The 26,749-nt window shown below is 46.4% G+C and overlaps 2 protein-coding genes across 2 annotated transcripts in view; both read left to right on the forward strand.

Moving 5' to 3' along the window:
• Positions 1-7,454, forward strand: part of LOC307210924 (kyphoscoliosis peptidase-like) — a 41,227-nt gene extending 33,773 nt beyond the window's left edge. Inside the window, exons 9-12 of the mRNA XM_079967129.1 lie at positions 2,965-3,047; positions 3,881-3,969; positions 5,683-5,748; positions 7,330-7,454. Of these exons, the coding sequence (XP_079823255.1) occupies positions 2,965-3,047; positions 3,881-3,969; positions 5,683-5,748; positions 7,330-7,453 (362 nt within the window). The 3' untranslated portion in view covers position 7,454. The remainder of the gene's footprint in view (positions 1-2,964; positions 3,048-3,880; positions 3,970-5,682; positions 5,749-7,329) is intronic.
• A 7,004-nt stretch (positions 7,455-14,458) lies between these two features.
• Positions 14,459-26,533, forward strand: LOC307209085 (kyphoscoliosis peptidase-like). Its single transcript, XM_079964188.1, has 7 exons — positions 14,459-14,484; positions 16,278-16,360; positions 18,541-18,649; positions 19,891-20,008; positions 21,834-21,995; positions 23,174-23,359; positions 25,764-26,533. Exons 4-7 carry the CDS (start codon positions 20,001-20,003, stop codon positions 25,840-25,842), a joined length of 435 nt encoding a protein of 144 aa, XP_079820314.1. The 5' UTR covers positions 14,459-14,484; positions 16,278-16,360; positions 18,541-18,649; positions 19,891-20,000; the 3' UTR covers positions 25,843-26,533.
• The last annotated feature ends 216 nt before the right edge of the window (positions 26,534-26,749 follow it).

The following is a 26,749-nucleotide window of genomic DNA, read 5'->3' on the forward strand; positions in this document are numbered from 1 at the left end:
GTTACTGATGGATTGACTGTGTGACTGCCGTACATTGTTTATTGCTTTCATTTTATGGATCAATGGTCTCGTTAGATAGTAAAATTCATGTTAAATTGCTGTTTTGGGGGTTGTTTTTAAAAGTCTGGAACGGATTAATCCATTTTGCATTACTTTCTATGGGAAAGCACGCCTTGGTTTTGGAACACTTTGGTTTTGCAACAGACTTCCGGAACGGATTAAGTTTGAGAACCAAGGTACCACTGTATTCATTCCTTTTTGTAAATGGCTTTTATATTTACCTTTAAGGTCAAGTGGTATATAAACTTTATAAACCCAATTACAGTGGTACCTCGGGTTACAGATGCTTCAGGTTACAGACGCTTCAGGTTACAGACTCCGCTAACCCAGAAATAGTACCTCGGGTTAAGAACTTTGCTTCAGGATGAGGACAGAAATTGCGCGGCGGCAACAGGAGGCCCCATTAGCTAAAGTGGTGCTTCAGGTTAAGAACAGTTTCAGGTTAAGAACGGACCTCCAGAATGAATTAAGTACTTAACCTGAGGTACCACTATAATAAAAATGGATATGCTCGGGGGGGGGGGCAGGGTGAGGAGATACCTGGCCGAAACACCAAGCTTGCAGGTTGACTGGGTAAAGAAATCTCCCTACTCTTAGCATTTGGAGCTGAATGTTGGCAGAAGCTGAACGGAAGCAGAATCCCTTTTGGAGGAAAGCACTTGACCCTGGCTACAGTCAGGAAAATAAGAGACCTAATATTTATTATTGAAAATACATGTGTGATAGGAAAGATTCTAGATCTGTCTGGCTAAGGTGGAGGTGCGATAAGCATATGTTTGGTCTTGCAACTCAAACAAAGTGTGCTCCCATTATGTATTGCATCATGGAGGAGGAAGGGACGGAGGAAGGAGGTGAGATCAGCAACTCTGTGATTGTCAGTGTAACATCGAGGGCTTATCCACACTTACATTTCCTCTGCTCCTTCCAGGTATGGTCTGTCCTTTATAGCTCTGTGAGCGCTCTTTTTTTGCCCCAGAACATTCCCCTAAAAACCTGCTTGTTGGTGCTAATTCAGAGCAAACGTCAATCCGCAGAAAACCCAAACTAACGTCTGTGCAAGTTTAACCTGGCCAGCCTTTATAATACAGTGGTACCTCAGGTTAAGTACTTAATGGTTCCGGAGGTCCGTTCTTAACCTGAAACTGTTCTTAACTTGAAGCACCACTTTAGCTAATGGGGCCTCCTGCTGCTGCCGCGCCGTCTGAGCCCAATTTCTGTTCTCATGCTGAAGCAAAGTTCTTAACCCGAAGCACTATTTCTGGGTTGGCGGAGTCTGTAACCTGAAGTGTATGTAACCTGAAGCGTATGTAACCTGAGGTACCACTGTACAATGTCCCAGAAAGCCTTTGCAACTCAATGAAGCATCAGATGTCTCCCAAACCAGTGCTCTGTCTCACCTGGGCAAGCACAGCTCCACTGCCAGGATGATGGAAATTGTGATATATGCTTTCATGTTCATCTTGTCTCATCCCAACAGTAGCGATTTTGTAGGCTTTCCAGGAGAAGGAGGAAGAACAATGGCGCTTAAGAAAAAAGATCTGTACGGTAAATATAACTTCTTTGTTATGGCTATAAAGGACCCCTGACCATTAGGTCCACTCGTAGCTGACTCTGGGGTTTTGGCGCTCATCTCGCTTTATTGACTGAGGGAGCTGGCATACAGCAGGGCCAGCATGACTAAGCCACTTCTGGCAAATCAGAGCAGCGCACCGAAACACCATTTACCTTCCCGCCAGAGCGGTACCTATTTATCTACTTGCACTTTGATGTGCTTTCGAACTGCTAGGTGGGCAGAAGCAGGGACTGAGCAACGGGAGCTCACCCTGTCGCAGGGATTCGAACTGCCAACCTTCTGATTGGCAAGTCCTAGGCTCTGTGGTTTAACCCACAGCACCACCTGCGTCCCTTTGTTATCGCTATATATGGCTATATATTAGGTGTGGGGAACATTTGGCCCTCCAGATATTGTTGGACTGCAACTGCCAACAGCTTCAGCAAGCATGGCCAGTCACGAGGAATGATAGGAGTTGTATATCATAGTAGCAGAGAAAGCAGTTTTCACGAGAGCCCGTCCACACCTCTTGAGATGTTCTGGGAACAAGGCTTGCATGGTAAAAATTAGATGCACCGTACATTTAACACCAAGGCCGGCCCTAACGTTAGGCAGTGAGAGGGCCATCTTGGGCTTCAGATATTCCTGGGTGGGTGGAGGGAATAATAATAATAATAATTTATTATTTATACCCCGCCCATCTGGCTGGGCCTCCCCAGCCACTCTGGGCAGCTTCCATAAAAACCAAAAATACAGTAAAATATCACACGTTAAAAACTTCCCTAAACAGGGCTGCCTTAAGATGTCTTCTGAATGTCAGGCAGTTGTTTATCGCTTTGACATCTGATGGGAGGGCGTTCCACAGGGCGGGCGCCACTACCGAGAAGGCCCTCTGCCTGGTTCCCTGTAGCTTTGCTTCTCGCAATGAGGGAACCGCCAGAAGGCCCTCGCCGCTGGACCTCAGCGTCCGGGCAGAATGATGGGGGTGGAGACGTTCCTTCAGGTATACTAGACCGAGGCCGTTTAGGGCTTTAAAGGTCAGGGAAGAGAAGACACATCCCTGCATACTATTATGTTCCCCCTACATCCACTAGGTTAGCCTGCTCTCCTCAGGTATGGTAAAGGATTCTGTCCCATCACCACCATTTGGTTTTTGCTAGTGGAATGGGGTTTCTGTATGTGGCATGTGGGCGGGTACATTTTATCCATCACCTCAAGCAGCCCTGTTTGTGTCACTGTTACGCTACCATTATAGTTCCTGAAATGAACCTACAGTTAACGTCCCAGTGAATGGATACTGGAGATAGGTATGAGAACAGATCAAAATCCACATCTTCCATGTTTCTTCCTAGATTATCCTTGGGATGAATCCAATGAGAAATCAATAGATATAGACTTGACGCAGTTTGAGGAACTCGATGCCTATGCACAGAAGGTATGCTGTCTGTTATTGTGATATATTTACAAGTGGAGTAATAGTCCTGCAAGGAATCTGCTAGGATGCCCATTAGGGTTTTTTTTTTTAACGTGGATTTGAATTTTAAGAGTACCTTCAAGTGTGCTCTCCTGAGAAGAGGCAACTTCTTATGTCCACATTGAAGGTCACAATGGGAAGCATGATTAACACAACAGAAGGACTGTTCACGTAGGCTGAAGACTAATAATAATAATAATAATAATAATAATAATAATAATAAATTTATTATTTATATTCTGCCCATCTGGCTGGGTTTCCCCAGCCACTCTGGGCGGCTTCCAACAAAAGATTAAAAATACATTAAAACATCAGTCATTAAAAACCAGGGAACCAGGCAGAGGGCCTTCTCGGTGGTGGCGCCTGCCCTGTGGAACGCCCTCCCATCAGATGTCAAGGAAATAAGCAACTATCTGACTTTTAGAAGACATCTGAAGGCAACCTTGTTTTAATGTTTGATGTTTTATTTTTTAATTATTATTATTCATATTCTGTTGGGAGCTACCCAGAATGGCTGGGGAAACCCAGCCAGATAGACAGCGTATAAATTTATGATGATGATGATGATGATGAATCCAGGAGTACCCCAACTATTAACTGGCTCCTTCAGGGGGAGTGCAACCACATCCAGAACAGGAAACCTGTCAATTTCTAGAACATGAGAACCACCCACCAAGATACTCCATCGCCCCAGGATTCAAACACAGTTTATTGTCCTCCATCTAGTCCACCACTGCATCTCGACACTGACCCATTCTAACTGCTACCAAATCTATTTACCTTTTGTGAAACAGGTGAATGTCAAGGATAGCGTGGAAAACCTGGTGAGCGTCTTGCTCCAAAAAGCCCACAGTGACCTGGAGAAAGTGAGAGCCATTTGGATGTGGATTTGCCATCATATAGGTGATTTGTCACACAATAAACTTTTGGAAAAAAGATACCGTATATGTTCATTGAATTGCTTGCTCACTTACATCTTCTGAACGTTTGTAACCCATACGTGACTCTTGCAGACCCTTGTTCACTATGCATTTCATGCTTTGAAGTGTTTCATAAATGTGTTTATTTCTCCAGAATATGATATGGAAGCCTTCTATGACGAAGCCAAGAGGACTTCAGAGGCAGCAGATGTTCTGCAGTCAGGAAAAGGAATTTGTACAGGATATTGTGGACTCTTTGAAGAAATGTGCAGGTGACTTCTTTCAGCCCCAGTTATCGGGTCAAGCAGTGGTTTCGTGGCAGGGATGATGGGAGCCACAGGTTCCCCAACCCTGCTCAATGGTTTGAATGTTCCTGAAGCAAATTTGCATATACAGTATAGGGTTGTGTTGAATTGAGCTTTGAGCAGATCCACTGAAATCAATGGACTGTTTCTTGGGGAGAGGGGGCGGGCAGGTGTGGTGGACACCCTGGTCCTGAATGGGATAACTGGACCAGGTGCAAAGAAAGGACCGCCATGCTTATATAGCAGGCATGCGGAACCTTTGGCCCTCCAGATGTTTCTCAGCTGCAACTCCCATCAGGCCAAGCAAGCTTAGCCAATGGCCAGAAATGACAGGAGCTATACTTCAGCAACATCTGGATGGTCAAAGATTTCCTACATCTGTAATATGAAAAAAAATAAAAATTAAATTAAATTAAAAAATAAAGAAATTCCCTCCAGTAGCACCTTAGAGACCAACTAGGTTAGCTATTGGTATGAGCTTTCGTGTGCATGCACACTTCTTCAGATACCACACAAAAATTCATACCAATAACTAACTTACCATATTTTTTGCTCTTTAAGACTCACTTTTTCCATCCTAAAAAGTAAGGGGAAATTTGTGTGCATCTTATGGAGCGAATGCAGGCTGCGCAGCTATCACAGAAGCCAGAACAGCAAGAGGGATTGCTGCTTTCACTGCGCAACGATCCCTCTTGCTGTTCTGGCTTCTGAGATTCAGAATATTTTTTTTCTTGTTTTCCTCCTCCAAAAACTAGGTGCGTCTTGTGATCTGGTGTGTCTTATAGAGTGAATAATACGGTAGTTGGTCTCTAAGGTGCTACTGGAATGAGTTTTTTAATTTTTTAATTTAATTTAATTTAATTTGTTTTGTTTCGACTATGGCAGACCAACACGGGTACCTACCTGTAACTTGTAATATGAAAGAAAGAAATGAGGCAAGCTGTGGTCACAGTCGGGTCTGTTAGCACTACTGAGCCATGGCTTTTCTGAAAAGTAAAGTAGTGGTCCCAGGTTACACTCATAATAATTCTATTGTCTCCATCTCCATCAAAATCCCACAATGCACACCCCTAATGAGGCAGACCGGACAGGACAAGAACAAGTGTGAAATGCAGTGAGCTGGGAAGGCTGTTGTTTGGCTTCTGAAAACAGCAAAGTGAAAGAGGATCTTGTTCAAAAAGAAAATCAGCTAAAGCAGCCGCAGTCCCTTGATCACAATGGTGTTCCTGAATACCTTTCTTCCCTTCTCAGTATTGCAGGGATACAGTGCAAGACGCTGTCAGGCTACTGCATAGGGTATGGATACGAAGCAGAACAGGTCATTGAGGAATATAACAGTCATGTCTGGAGCACTGTTCATCTCGATGGAAGGTGGCACCTTTTGGACAGTACGTGGGGAAGTGGCTCTGTGGATGACAAGGGCAACTTCACTTTCAGGTATGTTGTTAGGCAGAAAGAAGAAGAAGAAGAGTTTGGATTTGATATCCCGCTTTATCACTACCTGAAGGAGTCTCCAAGCGGCTAACAATCTCCTTTTTCCTTCCTCCCCCACAACAAACACTCTGTGAGGTGAGTGGGGCTGATAGACTTCAAAGAAGTGTGACTAGCTCAAGGTCACCCAGCAGCTGCATGTGGAGGAGCGGAGACGGGAACCTGGTTCCCAAGATTACAAGTCTATCGCTCTTAACCACTACACCACACTGGCTCTCACCAGTGTGGAACACAACGAAGGCATAGCTCAATTCCGTTGCTTCTAGAGAACTTTCCCCACCCCCCTTAGACTACATCTCAGAGTTGGTGATTTGACAGCCACAGGGCTGACTATTATATTCCAGCTAGAATTATTATGAATTATTATATGCATCTAGAATTAAGCCATTGGCATGGCGTGTCACGGTGGCAGGGAGATTATGTAAACTCCTTCAACCATCCATTTATCCTCTTGTGTGGTTCTAGAGTGTTACATTTACCCTGGTGATCCTGGAAGCTGGGTTGTTGTTTGTCAACCTAGTGCTGTGTTGGACTACAACTCCCACTGCCCCTAGTTGGGTTTGATGGGATTTAGAGTTCGGCAACATCTAGAGCAGCGGTTCTGAACCTGTGGGTCCCCAGATGTTGTTGGACTGCAACTCCCATCATCCCTGAGCTCTGGCCTTGCTAGCTAGGGGTGATGGGAGTTGTAGTTCAACAACATCTGGGGACCCACAGGTTGAGAAAGGCTGGTCTAGAGGGAATTAGATCAAGGAAGGGTCATACAGACCTTTAACTGTGGCTAATGTTAGCCATGGTTTGTTTAAACAAGCTAGCTAGCTAAACGATAGTTCAAAGATGGCTTGTCAAACCATAGTTAACATAAAGCACTGATTGTCGGATTTGGGTGAGACAACAGACTTTGGTTAATCTAAACCAGGAGGTCGTTTGCAAACCCTTTGCAGGTGGGCAGGGATGGAGGGGGGTGGGAAGAGTGTGAGCCTGAGGCCCGCTACGGCTCATTCTCAACATGCTAAATTATAGGTAAAGGTAAAGGGACCCCTGACCATTACGTCCAGTCGTGACCGAATCTGGGGTTGCGGCGCTCATCTCGCTTTATTGGCCGAGGGAGCCGGTGTACAGCTTCCGGGTCATGTGGCCAGCATGACTAAGCCACTTCTGGTGAACCAGAGCAGCGCATGGAAATGCTGTTTACCTTCCCACTGCAGTGGTACCTATTTATCTACTTGCACTTTTTGGCATGCTTTTGAACTGCTAGATTGGCAGGAGCAGGGACCGAGCAACGGGAGCTTACCCCGTCGCAGGGATTCGAACAGCCGACCTTCTGATCGGCAAGCCCAAGAGGCTCAGTGGTTTAGACCACAGTGCCACCCGCATCCCTTATGCTAAATTATAGTTCTACTTGAAATCTGAATTGGGCATGTAAATATTCCACACTCATTCTTCTACCGCTTTGCCTGCTTCACCCTGGTTCTGATTTCAGAAACGTTATGAAAGACTGCATGATTCCACGGTCTTCTTTTGCAGATACAGTGAGTTTTACTTCCTTACCCATCCTGCTCTGTTTATTGAGGATCACTTCCCAGATGACCCCAGGTGGCAGCTTCTGAAACAGACGTTAAGGCTGAATATGGACGGATGTGACAGCTAAAATATGCATGAGTTTTATTCTGTAGGACTGACTGACTGGAAGATCCACCGAAACATCACTCACTGACACATGTAAAATTGATTAGAAGCATCTATCCAGAACACAGTTGCATTGGCAATCAGTCTCTTGTTTTTCAAAAGGGAAGGATTGTGTCGCATAAGCCAATACAAAGCAGAAGCACTGAGGGAAATCTGCATATTTGGCAAGTTAATGTTTTTAGAGACAATTGCGCTTACGACACACACACACACACACACACACACACACACACACACACACACAAAATTTATATACCGTATTTTTCACTCTATAAGACGCACCAGACTACAAGACTTTTTGGAGGAGGAAAACAAGAAAAAAAATATTCTGAATCTCAGAAGCCGGAACAGCAATAGGGATCACTGCGCAGTGAAAGCAGCAATCCCTCTTGCTGTTCTGGCTTCTGGGATAGCTGCGCAGCCTGCATTCGCTCCATAAGACGCACACAAATTTCCCCTTACTTTTTAGGAGGGAAAAATTGAGTCTTATAGAGCAAAAAATACGGTAATTGCTCTCTCTCTCTCTCTCTCTCTCTCTCTCTCTCTCTCTCTCTATATATATATATATCACCTCTATTTCTTTATTAGTAACCTTGATGTCAAACCAAAGTGACCTTCGCAGCAGCTTGCCAACTAGAACAGAATAATTACATTAGTGTACGTGTTTGTATGTTGCTTAGAGAGGGCTAAGAAGCAATCAAGATGGCTTGCGGCAATTCACATTCACCGCTGATGTGGACTTTTGCTACTTGAATATGTGGAAACTTTGAGCCTGTGCAGGTGGTGGATGTCCCCATATATGTGAAGAGGACAGTATTGAGGACAAACTTTGTTTCGGGACAACGTTCTAAGATCCTGTATGATAGAGAATCTCTTGGAAAAGATTAAAGATAAGCAAAAACAGGAGTTCATTTGTAACTGGGAACCTCTAAGAGTTACTTTAAAAATAAGTGTTGCAATCTGAATTCTGTAGCAGCCTTTGAATAAGCTCTGTAAATAAAGGTTAAATGGGTTAAAATAGATATATATATACATAGATTCATATTAATAATTTATTATGATTTTGCTGATAAATTTAGGTAGTAGGTTTATTAGAGTGAAAAGATGTTGAGAAGGACGGGAAGTCAAATTTATGAAGATATATGCTTCTTTGTTGGAATTTTTATTTTGGTGAGTTTGATTTACAGACTATAAAATGTCTTTGATGTACGGATGTAACTACAGTTAAGAAAGATCATGTGTGATAGAACTTTATTTTTCATTCCATGTGTCGTATTAAGGCCCATTTTTGGAGAAAGAATTTGGGGAAGAGAAGGCAATTTGAAGGAGAAGGACCATGGGAAGGGAAGACCAATTTGGAGAAGGGTTGCAGTGCGAAGCAATCCAGGGAAGACTTAAACAGCAGAAATCCTTCTCTTGGGCATCACCTTTTCCAATTTTTACTTGTTATATTGTAAGGATCCGTAGCTCAGTTCGTTTGTGTGTCTACACCCCTGCCCCTTTCCATTCCCCTTTTTTCAGGGTTTCTCTTCACAAGGAAGAAAGAATCCTAAGTTGTGTAACATTTGGTTAGGAAATAAAGATTTGAACTTTTATTTTTTGTCTGCTTAGTTATCCTGGTGTCCTGAAATCCACTTGGGGTACGGAAAATATGCTGACTCATTTGGGTCGCTTATAAAAAACAGTGAGAAACAAAGCAGTGACTGGGTCCAGGATCCTTCTAGTTACTGGTAACGGGAGAGCTTTGCGGGCTGGGATCCTAGGAAAGTTAGCTGGTAGAAGCTCGTTCTAGGAGGGAATCTTGTAGGAGGAGGTCACAGAATAACCATGCAGTGTACTTCTCTGCTTAATGAGGTCAGGGTGAGCAAGCAAATTGTTGGGGGCTAATAACTTGTAGGGTTATTTGCAAAGCAACAGTGGGCCCTGAAGCGTAGGTGGGTTCCCATGAGGCAAGACACAGCGATAACAGCAAGAACCTGTACTGAACTAACAGAACTAGACAACAGGGTCAAAGCAACTGCTTATAGACATTTCTGAAGGCCTGGGCCACTCCCACTCCCAACGTGATTGGCTGTCTAAACTTCCAAGCTGCGAATCATGACTCAGAGTTTAAGGGCCAATGGCAGAAGCCCAAATCCTGAAATGTTCTGTGATTGGATATCATGTATCGAATCAGAACACAGGAGCTCAGAATCCTTAGTCCAGACTCAAGCTCAGGCAAACACAGACCACTGAATACATAACAGGCCCCATGGCATTTTCAGGAGACTGGCTGACTATTGATTTGTAACCACAAAACTCAAGAACTGTTCCGCTTGCTGGAATTGAGCTGAGGGATCCCCTGGTTCCCTTGGAGATCTTTCGAAAAGCAAAGACATGTAGGATTTTGCTTTGATAAGAAAAGAAACAAGAATCAATGATGGGGGAAAATTTGTTCTGGGGCTCAGGCCCTGTACTTCCTCCTACTGCTAGCACTCAGTCATGTCCTAAGTACAAAGATTATGCCCCTTTTGGACTTCCAAAGGATGGAAAAACCCTGCATTTAAAGGGGTAAAGACACAGGACAACAACGGGATGGGGAGGATCTCATGCGGACGCCAATATATTACAGTCAAACCTCAGCTCCCGAACGCCTCCGTTTTGGAACGTTTCATCTCCCAGACGTCGAAAACCCGGCACATTTCAAAACTACCGTGGTACCTCGGGTTACATACGCTTCAGGTTACAGACTCCGCTAACCCAGAAATATTACCTCGGGTTAAGAACTTTGCTTCAGAATGAGAACAGAAATTGTGCTCCGGTGGCATGGCAGCAGCAGGAGGCCCCATTAGCTAACATGGTGCTTCAGGTTAAGAACAGTTGCAGGTTAAGTACGGACCTCCGGAACGAATTAAGTACTAAACCTGAGGTACCATTGTATTGTGAGGCAAAGTAAGAGTCCATCAGTTCCTGAGGTGAAATTTTGGGGTGGGGAATGTCTGACCTCTGAGCACATCTTGCCCCCTCCCCAAGTCTTCCCCCATTTGGTCCATGAGGCCATTCTCACATGCAGGTAAGCGGTGAGGCGTGACTGATAGGATATGGCTTTCCAAAGCTGCTTTGCACAGCCCTCAAAGCATGGGGCTAGTTGTCAGGATCCTCTGAAGAAATGCAGAAACCAGAGACCCGTTGCTAAGCAGGATGGCACCCCCTTCATATCAACACAGAATATCCCGTTCAGTTGGGCTGAGCCATGGCGCTCCTGGCAGAGAGTTCTTTGGCGAGCCAAAACTCAGTACTAAGTAGAATTGCCCATCCCTTCAGGAGGGGGGGCGATCCTTCTGAGCACTAAAAACGGAGGGAGAAGTTGCTTTCCTTCCCTGTGAAGCCCAAGCTTGCTGAGCTCTTAAAGAGAGAGGTGGGGGCTCCCAAAGGCTTCCCCTCCTTCCTGTTAAGCCTGATCTCACCGCAGTCCTAAATAAAAGGGGGAGACTCTCCAAGACCATAGCTGTCAACTTTTCCCTTTTCGTGCGAGGAATCCTATACGGAATAAGGGATTTTCCCTTAAAAAAGGGGAAAAGTTGACAGCTAGGTCCAAGACTGAAGTGATATTAGGCTTTATAGTCCTCTTTCCCTCCTCACTTTTAAGCCTGATGTCTCTTTGTTGGTAGGGAAAGGGATTTTGACAAGGGCAGCCCTGTCGAATGAGCAAACCAGTGATATTTTAGGGAGCAGGCTAGCAGGCGGGGCCCATTACTTACATCATAGGAGCCTACACAACACAAAACACTGTTGCTGTATGTAGGTTTTATTTTATTTGTTTTTTATCTTATATTTTGGAAATGTACATCCAGTTTTTCCCCCTTTAATTTTTTCTTTTGGAGGGGCGAGAGTGGGGCCCTAAGCTAAAGCTTGTTTAAGGTAAAGGTAAAGGGATCCCTGACCATTAGGTCCTGTCGCGGACAACTCTGGGGTTGCGGTGCTCATCTCGTTCTATAGGCCGAGGGAGCCGGCGTACAGCTTCCAGGTCATGTGGCCAGCATGACTAAGCCGCTTCTGGCGAACCAGAGCAGCGCACGGAAACGCCGTTTACCTTCCCGCCGGAGTGGTGCCTATTTATCTACTTGCACTTTGATGTGCTTTCAAACTGCTAGGTGGCAGGAGCAGGGACTGAGCAACGGGAGCTCACCCCATAGCGGGGATTCGAACTGCCAACCTTGCGATCGGCAAGTCCTAGACTCTGTGGTTTAACCCACAGTGCCACCCGCGTCCCTATAGCTTGTTTAGTTTATATGTAAATCCGGCACTGCTCCCGCCCCATATAACCCTAGGTTCAAGGAAGACAGAAGATAGTACTTTTTCATGGAGCACATAGTTAAACTATGGAACATGTTCCCACAAGAGACAGTGAAGGCCTCGAAACTTTGATGGCTTTAAAAGAGCATTAGACAGGTCCTTGGAGGAGAGGGCTGTCGATGGCTACTAGCAGCTGGAGGCAGAAATGCCTCTGAATACCAGTTGCTAGAAACCACAGGAGGGGAGAGGGAATGAGCAATGGGGGCCCCTTCTGTATCTGCGCTTCCCCACGCAGGGAACTTTGACGCACTCCAGCGCTGCTTTGCTAAAACATGTTATGCTCTCCCTTTTGTTTTGACTTCATGGATGCTCTTCCAGCTCTTCTTATCCTAATGCCAAGGTCTCCAAGCAAGGGTTTGATAAACCCAGATCAAGCCACGCTCTTCCCTCACCCCTCCAGCTGGGCATTTCATTCCTGGCTCAAAGCAGGAGAGCCTCGAGAGAATTAGTCTCTACAGCAGCAGAACTTTTTCTCCAAAGCAGAAAAATAATAATCTCCTGGACGTCTCCGCTGAGCACCTGCGCCAAGAAAAAAGGTAACCAAAGTATCTTAATTTGATTGCGTTTCTTAGAAAGAGGTTTATAGGAACTTTCACATTAGTAACTGGTGAAGTTTTGCAGGCTGGAATTCTAGGGGAGTTTGCAGTCAAGATCTCATTCCATGAACTTTGCAGGTCAGAGTAACAATTTAGCACACTCCTCCGTTTCATGCGGTCAGTGTGAGGCTGCAAGTGTAAATGTTGTGGGCTAGTAACTTGTGGGCTTATTTGCTAAGTTACAGTAAGTCGCTAGGTTTGTTAAGTTACAGTGGCTTAAAACACAATATGCAAGAATTCTCCGGGTTGCTCAACTGAGCTGTGAGGTGCTTTTGTACCCCCCCCCGAGGTCTCTCCAAAAGAAAAGACATGTGTGATTGTGTTGCTCTTTTATAAGAAAAAAAAATTAAAAGAAAAGAAAAGAAAGAATATTTTGTTGATTATTGTCCCAAGTACGATGTGGGAATTTTGCTCTTGTGCCCTCCTTGCTCCTTGCGTTGGCAACTCAGCCCTGTGCCAAGCACAAAGAAGCTTTTCCATTATGTCCATTTTGGACTTCCCACGGATTGAAAAACCCAATATTTGAAGGGCGGAGGTCCAGGACAACACTGGGGTGGGGAGGATTTCGTGTGGATGCCAATTTAGGTTGCCATCAGGGAAAGCAGAGAAAGCTATTTTAGGCTGCAACCCTAACCCCACTTGCCTGGGAGTAAGCCAAACCGAATTCAGTGGGACTTATTTCTAAATAGACATGGTTAGGATTGCACCCTTAGAAGGCAGTCTCAACCTACATAGTGGGGGGCTGTTCTCCATAGTAAAACTGTTGTGATTCCATTTAGTGGAGCTGGATTTAGAGTGGTGCCAGTAGTTCCCCTGCATATGTATATATATGGACGCGGGTTTAGTCCTGCTGGCCACATGACCCGGAAAGCTGTCTTCAGAAAAACGCCAGCTCCCTCGGCCTGAAATTGAGATGAGCTCCTCAATCCCAGAGTAGCCTTTGACTGGACTTAACCATCCAGGGGTCCTTTACCTTTAGCTTTACAGTGGTACTTCGGGTTACATATACTTCAGGTTACAGAAGCTTCAGGTTACAGAAGCTTCAGGTTACAGACTCCGCTAACCCATAAATAGTACCTTGGGTTAAGAACTTTGCTTCAGGATGAGAACAGAAATTGTGCTCTGGCGGTGTGGCAGCAGCGGGAGGCCCCATTAGCTAAAGTGGTGCTTTAGGTTAAGAACAGTTTCAGGTTAAGAACGGACCTCCAGAACGAATTAAGTACTTAACCTGAGGTACCATTGTATTATAAAGGCTGGCCAGGTTAAACTTGCACGAACGTTAGTCCATCAGTTCCTGAGGTGAAATTTTGGGGTGGGGAATGTCTGACCTCTGAGCACCCCAGGAGTTGCTGGCCTGCATCTCCCATCACCCGACACCATTGGCTCCGTTAAAAGGTAAAGGTAAAGGGACCCCTGACCATTAGGTCCAGTCGTGACCGACTCTGGGGTTGCGGCACTCATCTCGCTTTATTGGCCAAGGGAGCCGGCGTACAGCTTCCGGGTCATGTGGCCAGCATGACTAAGCCGCTTCTGGCAAACCAGAGCAGTGCTCGGAAACGCCGTCTACCTTCCCGCCGGAGCGGTACCTATTTATCTACTTGCACTTTGACTTGCTTTTGAACTGCTAGGTTGGCAGGAGCAGGGACCGAGCAACGGGAGCTCACCCTGTCACAGGGATTCGAACCGCCGACCTTGTGATCGGCAAATCCTAGGCTCTGTGGTTTAACCCACAGCGCCACCTACATCTCTCATATTGGCTCCGTTAGCTGGGGCTGAATGGGGGTTGTGGATCCAGCTGCCTCTAAGGAGCCACAGGTTTTGTTGTTGCATTTAAGGGCAGCTATGAAAGCTATAAGGGCAACAGATTGGGGATGGGTTCTCTGGGGCTCTGCAGAACTGTTTCCCACCAGTCCCAGCCAGGAAGACCGATGATCAGGGACGATGGGAGTTGCAATATATGCTTTAATGCACATCTCGTCTCATCCCAACACAAACATTTTGTAGGCTTTCAAGATGGGAGGAGTACAAGCATCAATGCTGCCTCGGGAAGAAGATCTGTATGGTAAAGAGAAGTTCTTTCTTATGCTTATGTACGGCTATTGATCTGGATCCTCTGTGTCAGCTGCACGGAACCTTTGGTCCTCCAGATGTTGTTGGGTGACAACACCTGTTAGTCCCAGCAAGCATGGCCAGGGATTATGGGAGTTGTAGTTCTCCAGCATCTGGCGGGCCACAGGTTCCCTACACCTGTTGTATATATTAATAGTACTTCTCTTAGTACTTAGCAGTGCTGCATATCTTCTTCTTGTTGTTGTTTAGTCGTTTAGTCGTGTCCGACTCTTCGTGACCCCCTGGACCAGAGCACGCCAGGCCCTCCTGTCTTCCACTGCCTCCCACAGTTTGGTCAAACTCATGCTGGTAGCTTCGAGAACACTGTCCAACCATCTCGTCCTCTGTCGTCCCCTTCTCCTTGTGCCCTCCATCTTTCCCAACATCAGGGTCTTTTCCAGGGAGTCTTCTCTTCTCATGAGGTGGCCAAAGTCTTGGAGCCTCAGCTTCACGATCTGTCCTTCCAGTGAGCACTCAGGGCTGATTTCCTTCAGAATGGATCGGTTTGATCTTCTTGCAGTCCATGGGACTCTCAAGAGTCTCCTCCAGCACCATAATTCAAAAGCATCCATTCTTCAGTGATCAGCCTTCTTTATGGTCCAGCTCTCACTTCCATACATTACTACTGGGCTGCGTATCGTAGGAAATCATTTTATGAGCCCGTCACTCAACCACCCGGTGGCGTAGCTAGCTGTTCAGGCGCCCAAGCCACCACATCACTCCCAGGAGAGATGTGTGGCTCAGGCGCACTGCAGGCCCGGTGAGAAGTGCTGCCCCCTGCAGTGTGGTGCCCAGTGCCCCCCCAGCTACACCTCTGCACCCACCTCTTGAGATATCCTGGGAACAAGGCTTGAATGGTAAAAATTAACTGCGCTCAGTGTTATTTCTCTAGACAAAGAGGTGCCAGAACTAACCACGAACGCTTCCCTTGTTTTTTTACAATGGCACCTACCCTGAGAGGTGGCAGAACTCAGTTCCAGTGAGTTCTGGCTGGGGAAAAAGGCTGCACTATATTTCCCCCCCTCTAAGGCTGGAGCTACCATTAGGCCAAGTGAGGTGGCTCAGATGCTCCAGGGGGGCAGGGATCTGTGAGGTGTCAGAGAACAGATCATTGCATGCTACACAGTCTGCCCTTCACCCTCAAAGTTCTACTCAGGTGTGCTGGAGAAAATCTGTCCCATCACTTGTGTTCGGGTTTCTGTAAGTGGAACGGGGCTTCAATATGTGGCATGTGGGTGGGTGGGTACATTTTCTCCCTCACCTCAAGCAGCCCTGTTTGTGTTATTGTTATGCTACTATTATAGTTCCTGAAATGAGCTTGCAGTTGATGTTCTGTTGAATGCATATTGCAGATGGATGCAGTGAAATTTGCAGCCGGGGGTTAAGGGATGCCAGGCATTCCTATCAAAGCTAGATGTTTGGTGCGAAGAGGGGTTCTCTAAGGAGGTACCAGCTGTTCCAGTGGGAAGTGCAAACCATGCCATACGCCTTGTGTACTGTACTCAAAATGGTCATGCAAGATCAGATGAAAATCCTACCTTTTGAGTAGAGCAACGTTGGTCACAGCTGAAGCGCCTCTACTCCCTGCTGCTGCATTTCACTTGAGGAGAAGCAGAAAAGGCTCCCTATCTCTATTCCCTGTTGGTTCCCTGTATTCCAACCCTTTAAATCACATTATAGGTCATCCTTTGCTCCCGCTCCCTTTCCCCACTGTTTCTAGAATGACTTTTCCATTTTTGTTCCTAGATTATCCATGGGATAAATCCAATGAGAAATCAATACAAATAGACTTGGCAAAGTTTAAGGAACTGGATGCCTATGCACAGAAGGTATGCTGTCTCTTATTGCAATATATGCAGCGAGGAATTTGCTAGGATGCTGGGGGTTTTATGTGCTTTTGGAATTTGAGAGTGTCCTCTCCTGATAGGAGGCAATTACTTCTGTTCAGATGGAAGGTCTGAACTGGGAATGTCATGAGTCACAAGACCCTGTGCCTGTTTTTCAGAAAACTAACACAGTGGAGCACCTATTCACAAGGGCTGCACACGCCATGTGTTTAAAGAACACCAACTCCCCCAAAGAACTATGGGAGCTGTAGTTTTCCCCTCACAGAGCTACAAATCCTAGAACCCTTAACAACCTACAGGATTCTCTTTCTCTCTCTCTCTCTCTGTGTGTGTGAATTAAATGCATGTATATACATCCATAGGGACGTGGGTGGTGCTGTGGGTTAAACCACAGAGCCTAGGGCTTGCTGATCAGAAGGTTGGCAGTTCGAATCCCCACGACGGGGTGAGCTCCCATTGCTCGGTCCCTACTTCTGCCAACCTAGCAGTTCAAAAGCATTCCAAGTGCAAGTAGATAAATAGGTACTGCTCCGGCGAGAAGGTAAACGGTGTTTCCGTGCACTGCTCTGGTTCGCCAGAAGCGGCTTAGTCATGCTGGCCACATGACCTGGAAGCTGTACGCCAGCTCCCTCGGCCAGTAAAGCGAGATGAGCGCCGCAACCCCAGAGTCGTCCGTGACTGAACCGAATGGTCAGGGGTCCCTTTACCTTTACGTTTATATACATCCATATTTAGTTATTTTGCTACATTGCTTTGCTTACTGATTTGCTTTAAAAATTCAGGAGAGAACTCCAAAGTCAATTCAGAGGAGAGCTAGCAATCATAGGCAATATGAAAGGGTTTGAACAACTCCTCTCTCACAAATCACTTTCAAGCGTATTTATACTACAGACTGAAATTGATTTGGTACTTATTTCCTCTCCTCGTGGAATTCCGAGTACTATTTTTCTGTGAACAGTCATTAACAGAAAATTCTCAGTGCCCTTGCCAAACCACAACTCCCAGGAATCTCAGGGGGGCCTCACAGGAATTAAACTGGCATAAAATTAAAATACTGGTGCAGTAATCAGCCCTGGATTTTCCCCAGTGCTGTCAAGTGACAACAGTAGGGCCGGCTCAGGATCCAGGGTTGCCTTGGTCCCTCCCTGCCCCCAGAATGCTCACCTAGTTGTACTTTCCACCCACCCAAAGGTGCAATGGGCAGTGGCGAAGCTGCATGCTCTGGCACCAGGGGCGCAGAGCGGGGTGTGTGGCTAGCACGTGTCCCGGAGGTGCGGTGTGCGCCCTGGGGACGTGCTGCCTGGCATGGTGGGGCGGGGGTGCACGGCGCATGTTGGGGGCGGCCGCAATGGTACCCCCTCCCCGATGGTGCTGGGGGTGGTGCGCTCCTCCCCCCCATTCCTCTGCCAGTGGCAATGGGAGAACTCTGCACTTGTGGGGAGACAGTGGCAAAGAGGATTTGGGTTTCAGCTGAAGATTGTAGAAATAACATCCCTGTGAACCCCGGAAAAAGGAAAGGTTAATCATGTTTCTCCCTTCAGAACAACCCCCCACCCCAGGGTACATTTTTTGCAAGTATAATAAATTCTTTGATCAATCAATCAATCAATCAATCAATCAATCAATCAAGTAAAACACATACACTTAATCAACTAACTGTGCAACCCTGAGTGGTTTTACACAGCCCCAGTGAATTCAGCAAGAGACACTCTTGTAAGTGCACGCAGGGTTGCACCCTAAAATTTCTTTAAACAAGTAAAGGGTAAAGGGACCCCTGACCATTAGGTCCAGTCGTGGCCGACTCTGGGGTTGCGGCGCTCATCTCGCTTTATTGGCTGAGGGAGCCGGCCAGCATGACTAAGCTGCTTCTGGTGAACCAGAGCAGCGGATGGAAACGCAGTTTACCTTCCCGACGGAGCAGTACCTATTTATCTACTTGCACTTTGACGTGCTTTTGAACTGCAGGAGCAGGGACCAAGTAACGGGAGCTCAACCCGTCGTGGGGATTCAAACCACCAACCTTCTGATCAGCAAGTCCTAGGCTCTGTGGTTTAATCCACAGCACTACCCGCGTCCCTTTAAACAAGTAGACTTAGGTAGAAGAAAGGAACTGGTACCCCCTCCTCCATATTAACTGCTTCCATTTACCTTCTGTGAAACAGGTGGATTTCAGGAATAGCGTGAAAAGCCTGGTGAGAGTCTTGCTCAAAAAAGCCCACAGTGACCTGGAGAAAGTGCGAGCCATTTGGATTTGGATCTGCTATCATATAGGTAGGTGGGGGTGCCAACTTGAGTCCCCTTGCCTCTGACAACTTCCGGTATTAAAAGACCAGCCTTTGTCACTGCCCTGTGCCCATGAATCCAGCTCTGTAGCAGAGTTCTTTAGCAGACACCCAGTCCAGTGATTGCCAGCCAAGGAAGATGGACACATAAGGTCATATCAAACCAAGTTATATTCAGAGTAGACCGGCTGAAATCAATGGATGTAAGTAACTCATGGACATTAAATTTAGTGGGTCTACTCTGAACATGTCTTATTTGCAGGTGACTTGGGCCTTTTCACCATTTCATAGCCAGTCATGTCAGTTCCATTTGTACAAAGGATTCTGGATTGTAACCTGTGTGGATCAGTGATTTGGTGTTTGGCTCTCGCAGAGCTTGTTTGGGATCTCTGTTCAGCCATGAAACTCAGAAGGGATCAGGAGGTGCTCACTGTTAACAGAAATCACTGGGTTAAAGCTCACTGGAAGTCCGGAGGTAGCATTATTATCAATTTACGATGGGGTGGAAGGTTCGCTGGCTATGAAAGACTTGCTCACAAATTTATTGAAAGCTGCACGAATTATGATAGCTAGGAAGTGGAAGGGGCAAGCAGAATATAAAATGGAAAAATTGTATGAAGAGGTGTGGGATAAAGCTATTAATGATAAATTAGCATGTGCCATTAAGGTAAGACGGGGAATATGCAGGAGAAATGATTTTGAGGAGATATGGAGGGTATTTGTAGAATTTGTACTGTTAAAACGCAAAGGGGTCAAACCATCGCGAGAGGTGTTGAAATTTTGGGAGGTTGGATAGCTACAATGGAATGGTCTTGGTGGTGGGGTGCACATTTTTATTCTTATTTATTTATTCTTATTACTTTGTCAAAATAAAATAAAGGTCACAGCACGGGGTAGGGGGAGAGGAGGTGCTTGTTCAGGCCCCTGTCTCCAGACTCCTAACCCTTGCACCAGTGTGCATTTTTATTTGGCAACAAGACCCTGTATCTACACAAAGCACCTCTCTGACAGATTTACGAGTGCTTCCATACCTTCTCTTTTGAGGTGTGATTCAATCACATACAGGCAAATTCATGTTGTGCAATTAAAAGTTCATTTGGAGCTCTTGCAAGAAAAGCCACCCCCCCCATCAGATTTTGTCAACAAGGAAAGAGATTGAGAAACATGCTGGAAAGTGTTGCCACCCCACAAGCAAATCAGAATGGGTGCTCATTGTCTTTATTTCTACAGAATATGATGTGGAAGGCTGCTATAACCTGGACAAGCTGTGTTTTAAGCCAGCTGATATCCTTCACTCAGGAAAGGCTATTTGCGGTGGATATGCTCGACTCTTTCAAGCAATGTGCAGGTAACATCTACAGTGGTACCTCGGGTTACATACACTTCAGGTTACATACGCTTCAGGTTACACACTCCGCTAACCCATAAATAGTGCTTCAGGTTAAGAACTTAGCTTCAGGATAAGAACAGAAATTGGGCTCTGGCAGCACAGCGGCAGCAGGAGGCCCCATTAGCTAAAGTGGTGCTTCAGGTTAAGAACAGTTTCAGGTTAAGAACGGACCTCTGGAACGAATTAAGTACTTAACCCGAGGTACCACTGTATTGGCTCCAGCCATTATAGCAAGTGGTTGTTACTTGGCTGTAGCGATAGGAGAGCTGGAGAGCCACAGGTTCTCCACCCCTTGCCCTAGGCAGCTATCTCCACACTTAGGCGTGATCAACTCGCACGTGACAGCCCCGAGAAATAAGTAAATCTATTGATTCTAAGCAGGAAATGGCGGGAGAGATCTGGAGAGTCCTCATGGGTCATGAGGAGACCCTCCCCAGAACCCACAGAGGACTTCAGTGGGAGTGGAGAAAGCCCCAAAGAGAACGGAGGCACAGTGGGGCTTTGTTTAGGTTGCTCAGCCCCCCCACCTAGTAGCTGACACATGTCACAGCGTGGCAGCAGCTGCCGCTTTTCCACAGGTCCTCCAGCCAGCTCAGAGCTTCAACTTTGTTGAAAAGAATGTTGTGTGGAGAGAGAGCTGGAGAGCAGGAAAATATGAGCTTTTTTTAGTGTGTGCTCCCTACTTACACAGGGACGTGGGTGGTGCTGTGGTTTAAACCACTGAGCCTTTTCGGCTTGCCAATCAGAAGGTCGGCGGTTCGAATCCCTGCGATGGGGTGAGCTCCCATTGCTCAGTCCCTGCTCCTGCCAACCTAGCAGTTCAAAAGCATGCCAAAAATTGCAAGTAGATAAATAGGTACAGCTGCATTGGGAAGGTAAACATCGTTTCTGTGCGCTGCTCTGGTTTCGGTGTTCCGTTGCACCAGAAGCAGCTTAGTCATGCTGGCCACATGACCCAGAAAACTGTCTGCGGACAAACGCCAGCTCCCTTGGCCTGTAAAGTGAGATGAGCGCCGCAACCCCAGAGTCGTCTGTGACTGGACTTAACTTTCAGGGGACCTTTACCTTTACCTTTACCCTACTTACACAATTTTTGATTATGCGCATGGGGTTCTGGAACATGACCCACCACGTAAGTGGAGGAATGCCCACCCTGTGAATGATCCTGAAGCAAAATTGCATATATACGGTTGCATTGAATTGAGTAGATCCATTGGAATCAGTAGACTTAAAAATTACCGTATTTTTCGCTCTATAAGACGCACCATACCATAAGAAGACCTAGTTTTTGGAGGAGGGGAAAAATAATAATTCTGAATTTCAGAAGCCAGAACAGCAAGAGGGATCACTGCACAGTGAAAGCAGCAATCCCTCTTGCTGTTCTGGCTTCTAGGATAGCTGCACAGCCTGCATTCGCTCCATAAGGCGCACACACATTTCCCCTTACTTTTTAGGAGGGAAAAAGTGAGTCCTATAGAGTAAAAAATACGGTACTTGAATTTAATGGGTCTCTTCCCTGTGTGACTTAGTTCCTCATCCACACTTACCTTGGCTCTGTGCTTTATAGGTCCATGTCCAAATGTTGCTGTTGTTGTTTCATCCCAGGAAAACTTGTGTTTTCCTGCCAAATTGGAGCAAATGACAACCTGTGGAGAACCTGACTGCTGTTTTCTCTGATCTAGCAAAATGAAGGACGGCCACTCCAGCCTATCAAAGCAGTGAAAGCAATCACTTGTCCTCTTGATACCAATGGTGTTCCTGAATACCTTCCTTCCCCTCTCAGTATTGCAGGGATACAGTGCGAGTATGTGAGAGGCAGCTGCAGCGTAACGGGGAAGAGCAACCATGCCTGGAATGCTGTCCGCATTGGTGGAAGGTGGCATCTCCTAGACTGCACCTGGGGAAGTGGCACTGTGGATGCTGCTTTTAGTGAGTTCACTTTCAGGTACGTTGTTAGGCAGTAGAAAGACCAGGCAGAACGTGGGACACACTGAGGGTACAGCAGAAGAAGAGGAGTTTGGATTTGCTATCCCGCTTTATCACTACCCAAAGGAGTCTCAAAGCAGCTAACATTCTCCTTTCCCTTCCTCCCCCACAACAAACACTCTGTGAGGTGAGTGGGGCTGAGAGACTTCAGAGAAGTTTGAATGGCCCAAGGTCACCCAGCAGCTGCATGTGGAGGAGTGGAGACGCGAACCCGGTTCCCCAGATTACGAGTCCACTGCTCTTAACCACTACACCACACTGGCTCTCACAGTTAACTTCATTTGCTTTCAGGTGGTTTTGTTTTGCTTCGACCACTTGTCAGAGTTTGCGATTTGATGGCCGTGGGGCTGATTAATGTAAGCAAGTGCATTAAGAATGAGGCAGCTAGACTGGTTACTGGGAGCAGCTGCCAAGACCATATAACACCGGTCCTGAAAGACCTACATTGGCTCCCAGTACATTTTCAAGCACAATTCAAAGTGTTGGTGCTGACCTCTAAAGCCCTAAATGGCCTTGGCCCAGTATACCTGAAGGAGTGTCTTCACCCCCATCCTTCAGCCTGAGGTCCAGCTCTGAAGGCCTTCTGGCAGTTCCCTCACTGTGAGAAGTGAGGTTACAGGGAACCAGGCAGAAGGCCTTCTCGGTAGTGGCGCCCGTCCTGTGGAACACCCTCCCATCAGATGTCAAGGAAATACAACAACTATCTGACTTTTAGAAGACATCTGAAGGCAGCCCTGTTTAGGGAAGTTTTTAATATTTGAAGTTTTATTCTGTTTTTAATGTTCTGTTGGAAGCCACACAGAGTGGCTGTGGAGGCTGGGCCAGATGGGCGGGGTATAACTAATTATCATCATCATCATCATCATCATCATTAAGCCATGGGCATGGAGTGTCCTGATGGCAGGGATAGATGCCATCTATCTATCCTCTTTGAACAGTTCTGGAGTGTTATGCTTATTCTGGGCTACATGTGTAAAATCTGGGGATTCTGGAGGCTGGATTGTTGCAACTCAGCAGCTTCCTCAACCAGGTGCCCACTAGCTGTTCTGGATCACCACCCTGTTTGCCTGTCTGGCCCTGGTGCTGATTTAGGCATTATTGTGAAATACTGCACTATTGCACCTTCTCCTTTTGCAGTTACGATGAGTTTTACTTCCTCACCCACCCCGCTCTGTTTATTGAGAAGCACTTCCCTGATGACCCCAAGTGGCAGCTTCTGAAACAGACGGTGACACTGGAGGAATTTGAAGATCAGCAGGATCCTGACTTAAATACAGAAGGACTGGCCGTTGCTGTCATAAGAATACCAACCACTGAAAATGGGTAAAGTCAATTAGAAGCATCTGTCTTGTTCCCTTTGATTATCACAGTTACATTCACAATCAGGCTCATGTATTTCAAAGGGGAAATGACACAGAGCACAAGCTGTTACTACAACTACAGCTAGACTGGTGACTGGGAGCGGCTGCCAAGACCACATAACTCCGGTCTTGAAAGACCTACGATGGCTCCCAGTACGTTTCCGAGCACAATTCAAAGTGTTGGTACTGACCTTTAAAGCCGCCTAAATGGCCTTGGTCCAGTATACCTGAAGGAGCATCTCCACCCCCATCGTTCTGCCCGGACACTGAGGTCCAGCGCCGAGGGCCTTCTGGTGGTTCCCTCACTGCGAGAAGCAAAGTTACAGGGAACCAGACAGAGGGCCTTCTCGGTAGTGGCACCCGCCCTGTGGAATGCCCTCCCATCAGATGTCAAGGGAATAAACAACTATCTGAGATTTAAAAGACATCTGAAGGCAGCCCTGTTTAGGGAAGTTTTTTTAGTGACTGATGTTTTAATGTATTTTTAATCTCCTGTTGGAAGCCGCCCAGAATGGCTGAGGAGACCTGGCTGGATGTGCGGGGTATAAGTAATAAATTATTATTATTATTATTATTATTATTATTATTATTATTATTATTATTATCATCATCATTATCATTATCATTATTATTATCTTCCATCATCCCTGACTATCATGTGGTTGATGGGACATAAGAATTCAGCAACATCTGGAGGAAATCAGATTGGCAAAGGCTGGTTTAGCACACCACCCCAGACTCTCAACAGTGGTTAATGTTATGAAGTTAGAGTTATTATAGAGTTGAAAGGGACCACAAGTTTCATTTAGCCTAACCCCCAGCAATGCAGGATTATTATTTTTGCCCCGTGTGAGGCTCAAACCCACGACCCTGAGATTAAGAGTTTCAACAAGCTAGCTGGATGAGCCATGGTTTAAAGATGGCTTATCAAACCAATCAACCATGGTTAACAGTAAGCATAGTTCATCAGATTTGGGTGAGGCAACAAGCTGTGGTTAAGCCTAACCAGGATGTAGTTTCCAAACTCTTCACCACTTGTGTAGAGGGAGGAGGTGGGGAATGTGTGAGCCCAAGGCTTGCTTGGGCTCATTCCCAGATTGCTAAACCATGGTTTCACTTGACATCTGAACTGGGTCTGTAAGTATTCCATGCTCAACCTTAGATACCTTGTGTCAGGGACTCAGCGGGAGCGCAGGGAGGAGAGGAGATGGAAAGCGAGGGGGAGCAATCCGAGGGCAGCGTAGGAGAATATGACAGCAGCCCGATAGATTCCATGAGCCTCTCCAGCGAATAGGAAGATTCACAGAAGGGGGCGCCGATGGGCAGGGCAAGGGGCGACCCAAGGGGGACACCCCAGAAGCAAGGGGCCAGCGGGGACTCCCAGAGCAGCAGTTGCAAATCAGGACCAGCTTCCCCACCAGAGCGTAGTGGGGGGGAGGAGTCCCAGGTGTCAGAGCCCACATATGCACCACCAGCGAGAGAAGATGAGTCAGGGTGGACCACGCCTCCATCGGAGAGCGAGTTAACGGTTAAGAGGAAAGTTGCAGGCTGGGCGCGCGCGCCAAGTTCAAAGGTACAGGCGAGCGGCACAGAAGGTAGCCCGGATAGGGAACCAGGTCCTAAAGCCCGCCGGAAGGAGGGGCAAGAATCGTCAGGGTCAGCGTCAGAGGAGTCCAGGAAGGATAAGACCCTAGCGGGCAGGAGGGCCCAGAGGAGAAAGGAATTTAGGAAGAGGTGGAGCAAAGCGAGAGTCTTAAACTGGTGTGGAGGGGGAGGAGACTCAGACAGGACTTCGCCGGTCTAAGGTCGGGACGTAGAGCTGCACGCTGCGGCTTTGAAATGGAGACTGAATCTCAATAAAGACTTTTGTACATAACTACAGCCTAGCGTTGGTCCTCTGTGAGCTGGGACCTGGAGGCAGCTCTGACACCTTGGTTTGTCCCTATTGCTGATTTAGATAGGTAAAGGTAAAGGGACCCCTGACCATTAGGTTCAGTCGTGACCGACTCTGGGGTTGCGGTGCTCATCTCGCTTTATTGGCCGAGGGAGCCGGTGTACAGTTTCCGGGTCATGTGGCCAGCATGACTAAGCCGCTTCTGGCAAACCAGAGCAGCACACAGAAACGCCGTTTATCTTCCTGCCAAAGCGGTACTTATTTATCTACTTGCACTTGATGTGCTTTTGAACTGCTAGGTTGGCAGGAGCAGGGACCGAGCAACGGGAGCTCATCCCATTGCGGGGATTCGAAACGCCAACCTTCTGGTCGGCAAGTCCTAGGCTCTGTGGTTTAACCCATAGAGCCACCTGCATCCCTGCTGATTTAGATAGTGTTGCTAAATACTGCACTATTGACCTTTCTTTTTCAGGTACTATGTGGTTTACTTCCTCAACCATCCTGTTCTGATTATTAGAATTTCCCAGAGGATCCCAAATGGCAGCTTCTGAAGCAGACATCTGCACCTCCAGCAGCTTGAATGTAATCCGCCTACCGTGTTATTTGATATCCTTCAAGGATAGTCACTTGTCTCTGGCATCACTGCTAAACTGACCACGGTTTTGATGCATAGGGTTTTTATCTTGACACAAAGTTCTAAAAAATGAATATATATATATATATATATAATACATATGACATGATACTTGTTTCAATGAGCTCTGAAGTATATGCTAAAACCGATTGCAGTATCTATTTACAAATTTACAGTATAACAAAGAAATCGGGGAGATGTTCAAGGATTTCCTTTTAAAGGCCATATCAAAAAATGAGCAAAGTAGGAAACCCTAGATTGATTTTGAAAAGCAGAGAATGAAAGGGTACAATTAATGTTTAGGCATAAACTTGTTCATATAAAAATGTGTTAAAATACACCCCCCCAAAAAAAAAATTCAATTTCCCAGACTTTCAGAACTTATATCCTTTACAAGTACAGCAACACAGATCATTAGCATTTTATCCACCATATTCTTGCGACACCCTAATGTGGTCCTATCCATTCACTTAAAGTAGTAGCAGATTTTTTATATATATAGCAAACAGTAAATAAAAAGAGTACGATCCATAAATTGGTGCAGACTTTTGGGGCTTGCCATTTATTTCCCAGTGTGTTTGTAAATGCAATAAAGTTTCACTGTTCTCCGGCAAATGTGTCCTTGTGTTTTGTTCCTCTCGCGCGATTCAGTTGTTTAATATGTGGCAATCAAATAAAATTACAGTCATACCTTGGATCCTGAACGCCTTGCAAGTCGAATGTTTTGGCTCCCGAAAGCTGCAAGCCCGGAAGTGAGTGTTCCATTTTGTGAACGTTCTTTGGAACCCAAACATCCAACTTGGCTTCCGCGGCTTCCGATTGAT

Source organism: Podarcis cretensis, assembly GCF_951804945.1.
Source record: "Podarcis cretensis genome assembly, chromosome: 2".
Classification (NCBI taxonomy): domain Eukaryota; kingdom Metazoa; phylum Chordata; class Lepidosauria; order Squamata; family Lacertidae; genus Podarcis; species Podarcis cretensis.